General features: G+C 46.9%; 1 protein-coding gene across 1 annotated transcript; it reads left to right on the forward strand.

The window, feature by feature from the left end:
- The first annotated feature begins 310 nt into the window (after positions 1-310).
- On the forward strand, positions 311-1,791 carry GPR6 (G protein-coupled receptor 6). The gene is given in 2 exon segments (XM_005154786.2): positions 311-418; positions 420-1,791. Coding segments are annotated over 2 exon segments (1,002 nt in total). The 3' UTR covers positions 1,314-1,791.
- Positions 1,792-6,820: the final 5,029 nt, after the last annotated feature.

Here is a 6,820-nt window from a genome sequence, read left to right on the forward strand (position 1 = left end):
GCACCCCTGCGCTGACCGCGGAGCACCGGTCGGTGCTGCCCTCCTGCCTCGGCTTCACGGACCAACCGAACCCACTACGCGCTGCCGTCCCCGCCCCGCTCTCCCGCCGTTGACGTCAGCACTCCCGCCAAAGCCGGGGCCGGGCGGCGGGCGGGGCCGGGGCGGGGCGCGGGAGGTGGCCGTGCTGGCGGGAAACTTCTCGCAGTTCAGCACCACAGACAGGGCGGGCCGGCCCCGCCGCCCGGCATGCGCGCCCCGCCGCCCCGCTCCACGCCGCTGCCCGCGCACAGCCGCGGCCGCCCGGGCGGCCATGGAGCTAGCCCCGGCGCTCAACGCGAGCGGAGCGGCCGCAGCGCGGCTGCCGGCAACCGGCGCAGGCGGCAGCAGCAGCAACGCCTCGCTGGAGCTGGCGTCGCGACCCCCCCGCGCCCGCCGCCGTCAACCCCTGGGACGTGATGCTCTGCGTCTCCGGCACCGCCATCGCCTGCGAGAACGCCCTGGTGGTGGCCATCATCTGCTACTCGCCCTCCCTGCGCACCCCCATGTTCGTGCTGGTGGGCAGCCTGGCCACCGCCGACCTCCTGGCCGGCCTCGGCCTCATCCTCAACTTCGTTTTCCAGTACGTGATCCGCTCCGAGACGGTCAGCCTGCTGACGGTGGGCTTCCTCGTCGCCTCCTTCGCAGCCTCTGTGAGTAGTTTGCTGGCCATCACGGTCGATCGCTACCTCTCCCTCTACAACGCCCTCACCTACTACTCGGAGAGGACGGTGCTCTGCATCCACACCATGCTGGCGGGCGCCTGGGGGGTCTCCCTCTGCCTTGGGCTGCTGCCGGTCCTGGGCTGGAACTGCCTCCACGACTCTGCCGCCTGCAGCATCGTCAGACCCTTGACCAAAAGCAACGTGACACTGCTGTCTGCCTCTTTCTTTCTCATTTTCCTCATCATGCTCCATCTGTACATCGAGATCTGCAAGATCGTTTGCAGGCATGCCCACCAGATAGCTCTCCAGCAGCACTTTCTGACTGCTTCACACTATGTTGCCACCAAAAAAGGGGTCTCTACCCTGGCTATAATCCTCGGGACTTTTGGAGCCAGCTGGCTGCCCTTTGCCATCTACTGTGTAGTGGGGGATCCAAACTACCCTTCTGTGTACACATACGCCACTCTTTTACCTGCTACCTACAACTCCATGATCAACCCCATCATTTATGCCTACAGAAACCAAGAGATCCAGAGGTCCATGTGGGTGCTCTTCTGTGGCTGCTTTCAGGCTAAAGTGTCCTTTCGCTCCCGGTCCCCCAGCGATGTCTGAGTGACTTTTCTCTCTGTCATACCACACCGAGTGACAATCTACCCACCAGTGAACTATCACAGTGCCTGTTCTAAACTTCAAAATGCGTCGTGAAGTCATTGGAAACATGCTTAAGTATTAGCACTTTATACATGTTTGTATCTCTGAGAGTGGTTCGGGGTATGGAGTTTTGGGTTTCATGGGGGAAAAAAGAAAAAGTAGTTGTATATAAATTTGCACATCACATTTGTAAAGTGAAGACATTCCAATACTGCTTAATTATAGCACCTTATTTCTAGCTGCTCACCTGCCACAACAGTGTTGCCTTTCTGAAGGGCAGAGAGGAAGAAAGTTGGGTTTGTGATGTATTTGTATGTGTGCACATGTTGGGGGGGGTGTATGTATGTTGTGTGTATGTATGTGTGTATCTATACTTTGCTGCACAACGTTGATAAATTATGACATTTTGTACATGAATAAAAACATATAAAATGTAGTATAACTTTGTGTGTTTAGATGCTTTTAGAAATAAGCCAGCTTGCAAATTTGCTTGTTGAGCAAAGTCCCTTTGTTTACTTTTGAAAGCTCACAGTGTAATTCTGCCTAAGGAGATCATCATTCACTATGGAGATGAAATACTGCACCAAGAAAATCACCTTCCTGCTTGCTTGCTTGTTTGTTCTCTTCTTTAGTCTGGCAAAGGGAGAGTAATGAAGAGCACAAACTGCTTTTATTTTCCAGCAACCAAAGAAACAAAAAGCCCAGTCAAATAGGCTGCTAATTACAGCTAATTTACCAGATTTCCAGTAGGTTTCATTTTCAAATTGTAAGTTAGCCCTTTATGATAATGCTCCATTAAAAAGTTATCAGACTGTGGGGAAAAATCAGTCTTTAAACCCGACTCTTTTTGTCCTCTTGTCGTCAAACACTGGAGGAGGAAAAAAAAGGAAAAAGGTCACAGTCTTCTTCCCTGAAAGCCTGTAAAATGCTCAGTAAATTGACTTTCCTTATCATCCCCGGTTCGGAGGGGAACCTGAATTGTTTCTCCTCCTTTGTTTGGACACTGTGCTGTAGAAAAATCATTTAAGTGCATCTTTGCTGCCTGCCTGTCTTGGAGCAGTATACAGTTTTCTGATAATCCCACATCTCCGTGGCTTGAAAGATTCCATCAGAGATCAATGTTGTTCAGAGTTCAGAAACACTTCTTCCCTCAGGTTCATATTCACAAACCATTGATTTGTTTAGAGCAATGACACACTTGGCAGGTTTCAGAAGCAGTGTTACTGCTTGTTTACATACAGTTATGCTACATTTACATCCTGGTTATGTTCTAGTTTACCACTATCATTTCAATTTATATTTAAGGGAGAAAACAAGATTACTTTTATGTGCCTAGTACCATATGAAAAGTTTTAGACTCGTGTTTGAGTCTTATGGACTGAGCAATGCATCAAACCTTTACCTGCTTGTTTGATCCAACAAGCCTCACCAAGGCTGTGAACCAGTAATGCTGTATTCATGTGCGTGCAAGTATTATGAAAAGCAGTATCATTTCTCTGATAATAGAAAGATAGTTATTAAAAATAAGGTATATTCCAGATTCAGCTAGCACCATTATTTTTATCAGCTCTAATAATCACAAATGTGATATTGTAATTGATGAACACCTTCAGGCATGCCAGTTCATCAGGGCATTGTCACGTTGCAAATATGATTTAAACCAGATTTTATGATAGGTCAAAAATTCTGTTCAGATGAAGAACTCTAAAGTTGCTAGTGAGAAAGATTACTCTTTCCCTCTTTTAAGCCCCATATCATATGCTAGGTCTAAGCCTGTAAATCATAGAATCATAGAATAGTTAGGGCTGGGAAGGACCTTAAGATCATCTAGTTCCAATCCCCCTGCCATGGGCAGGGACACCTCACACTAAACCATGTCACCCAAGGCTTCATCCAACCTGGTCTTGAACACTGCCAGGGATGGAGCATTCACAACCTCCCTGGGCAACCCATTCCAGTGCCTCACCACCTTTACAGTAAAGAATTTCTTCCTTAAAAGAGGGCAAGTCCTGCCCTCTAGCCCTGAAGCTGGGTGGCACAGAGAATGCTTGAGCTCTTTTTCCCCTAGTTTTTTTTTTTCTATAAACCATGTTCACAAAGCTTTTGCTGACCCATAATTTCTGGGAAAGAGTAAGGCAAAAGAGGAGAGAATATTTTGATGGGGTTTTTGGTTAGTCCTGAGAGTGGAACTGATGTCAACCTGCTTGCAGTAAAATACAGCCTTTCAATTTCAAAGCGAGTCCTGATCTGCAGGGATACCTGAGCAGAATAACATAAAGCAGGCTACATAATCTCTAATCTCCCAAAATAACTTACTTTAGAAAAAGAAGAGCTGTAATTCTGATGGAGGAAATCCGGGAACTGTGTATAGCATGATGCCTATATTTATCTTGCTGAGTTTTTTATTGAAACAGCAGACATATATTTGAGAAAATGGAATTGCATTTGCTGTATATCTGGACCCACAGACTCCTCCTGCTTTCAGACAATGGCACTTTCACCTTTGTCATGAAGTGATATGTGGAAGACAAAAATTCCTGGAGCTCCCATTGCCATTCACTGGGCAGTGCATTGCCATGATCCCCACACAGCCCCAGTGGGGAGCCAGCTTGGGGAACAGCCATGTACTGTGTCTGATGTTCTATTTCCTAAAGTCAGCAGGCAGCTTCACATGCACAGAGACTGCAGAACTGCAATAGAAATTGCCATTACCACTGGTGAATGCAGATCTTTCCTTGTCCCTGCGGGCCCGTGTGCTCAATGGCTTTTACATTCTCACATCAATGGTGCAGTCTGTGAGGGGAGAAAACATTGTGCTAGGTACAAGGATCAGTCCCAGCATTTCATAATGATCTATATTCTGTGCATCCTTAACTGAAAATGGAAATGAGAATTTGTGCTTTACCACCCTTAAAAATTCTTTGACTTATTCTGATGCAAATAAAGTAATGTTGGTCTTGGTCTAAAGAGCTCTGAGCCTGCTCCACTAAAGCCAGTGATGCTCTATTGCACATCAGCCGGGATAATGACAGCATCTCATTATAAAAAATTACCATTTTGAGGCAGGAAGTCCTTGGCCTCAGGTCCAATTTTCATTAGAAACTAATGGTTTATTACTAACCTTGAATCTCTCAGGGGACTTGCAGTACCTCGGAAGGCCTGATCCTGGCAATTTCACTTGCGTGAAGTACCTTTCTGTGATTAGCTCCCTCATTTCAGCAGGAGCATTTACAGGAATAAGAGCACAGCTCTGGTGAGGAAGGCCTGGTCAGGAACCAAAAGTCCCCCCACTGCTGGATTTTCTGTGGGGCTTCTGCTGAAATCAGCGGTGTAACAGTGGAAACGAGACGGACCGCAGGCTGCTTGGTATGAGTCACTGTATATTAAAAAGCCAGCTGGATTCAAAACCACAGGTCAAAAAAAACCTCTTTATTTAGCTAAGCAAACAAAAGGACAAACCACTTTTAAAGCTGAAAAGTGAGTCTGTACATATTTTTATCAATGCAGTGATCCACAGGTACTAAGTAACACCCGGCAAAGCGCTAGAAGCTCTAATCTCCATTCTGCTGCTCTTATTTTAAAAGGATAATTTTTTTTAATGAGGTAAAAATAATTTGTGATAGTGCAGCTGCTCCCCAGCTCTTCAGCTACCTTTTGTGGCAGTCATCTGAATAGAAACAAAGACAAGGGGGGAACAAAGAATCATGTTTTCTCCTTCTTTGCTGCTTCATGACAGAGACAGGCAACTTGAAGATCAAGGAGTGACCAAGCGAGTGCAATTCATCTCTGCACAGAGGATGAGCACACCTGAAGCTCATCTAACCCCCTGCTGGGTTTGCTTCTTTGGGGGATAGCCCGAGTTAGGAGGTGTATCCCCATTACGTGGTCTTCATAGATTGAACTCCTCCCTGGGATCTGCTGCAGCTGAAAGCTCATGGATCAACTCCTAAGCTGCATTTTGCTTAGCAGTGCCACATGGAGCTCCCCTTGGAGAACTGATATGCCTTTCACTACCCTCTTGATGTTTATAAACTCATTTCTCTGACTATAGAAATCTCCACAAGAGAAAACATTCTCCCAGGGGCAGTTTTATTTATTGAGGGCAGTAACTTAGCATGGGAATAACTCAACTGCTGCTGGAGCACCTAGAGAGCCATAAGCACTGATTCAGCACTGACAGCAGAGGTGGCAACTGGTTCAGCACAGGCAGGTCTGCTCGTGTCAGCTCTGCCTGTTGCAAAGAAGTGACAGAAAGCAGTGGGAGATGAAGCAATGGAGTGGTCTCTGTGCTGAGTCCACATGTTACAGCAAAGCCTGATAGGCTTTTCTCCAGCAGATTCACATTGGGCTTTTTATAATTCTACTTTGTTGGCATCATAATAGGAAGGGTGGAAGAAAGTGCTCAAGGCAAAAACCAAACATGTTAGTATCTGGTGAAGGAAAGAGCACACTGGTTCAAAGTGTGACACACAACATGGAAACAGCTCCTCTGGCAGGTACCTATGATACATCACTGAATGTGGTATGTCCTTCCACAATGGGGTGATCCTGCACACAAAACAAAAGGCCAAAAGCATTTCTTCACTGCAGCATTGTTTGAGATATCATCAGTCTTAGACCCCTCAAATGAACACCTGCATGCACAGGCAGATCCCTTGAGCTGCCCAACCTACTGTACAGCCTTGTGAAGGAATAAAACATAGTCCAGATCCACTTTTTACACTGCTTTTGAACACAAATAACTTCTAGCTGCAAGCCCAGACTTAGCAATCGCTTGGAAGGCAACATGCCTCTTCCATCCCCTGCTGCCCTTTGTGCCCTGACACAAGGTGCTTGGCCAGAACACTTCTGCACCATTCTTTGCACCTTCCCCTGCTACATGGGCTTTCTCTCTACCCAGGCAAGACCAGAGTGAGAGCCAGGCACGGAGCCCGCCATTGCTCCCTGCACCTGAGCACAGCCAGCTTTGGTTAGTCCATGCTTCTTGCTGTTTTCCTTAAAAATCCCTGAATGTTTTCCTTTATATTCAAGCAGAGGAACCCTTGTTTCTATCATGCATGTTTGGGTCTAGAGCAGAAACATCTAGCGTCCAATTATGATGTATTAAACACATTTAAAGGATCAAACCATTAAGAAAAGAGAAACAAAATTTATAATGCCCCAATGGTGCAGAAGCCAAGAGGTGTCCTTAATGTCTTCACAACCTGCTATTTGCATTTGCTGTTTTTAGCTTGTATTTCTGTGTGCTTCACATCACCCACACCAATGGACAGCACATTGGCAGAGAGGGGTTTTTATGCAGTGGAGGTTTCTCATCACTGTTGGAAACTCTTGTTTCTCTAGCACAGGATGTTTTGGTTCAGTGGTGCAGGACGGCAGGGCAGGCTGGCTTCAATGCTTCAGGCCCAGGGGCTGGATGGGGCAGGAGGAGGAGAATGAGCTCTGGATGAAGGAAAGAAATTCTGAGC

Source organism: Melopsittacus undulatus, chromosome 3 (genome assembly GCF_012275295.1).
Source record: "Melopsittacus undulatus isolate bMelUnd1 chromosome 3, bMelUnd1.mat.Z, whole genome shotgun sequence".
Taxonomy (NCBI): Eukaryota; Metazoa; Chordata; class Aves; order Psittaciformes; family Psittaculidae; genus Melopsittacus; species Melopsittacus undulatus.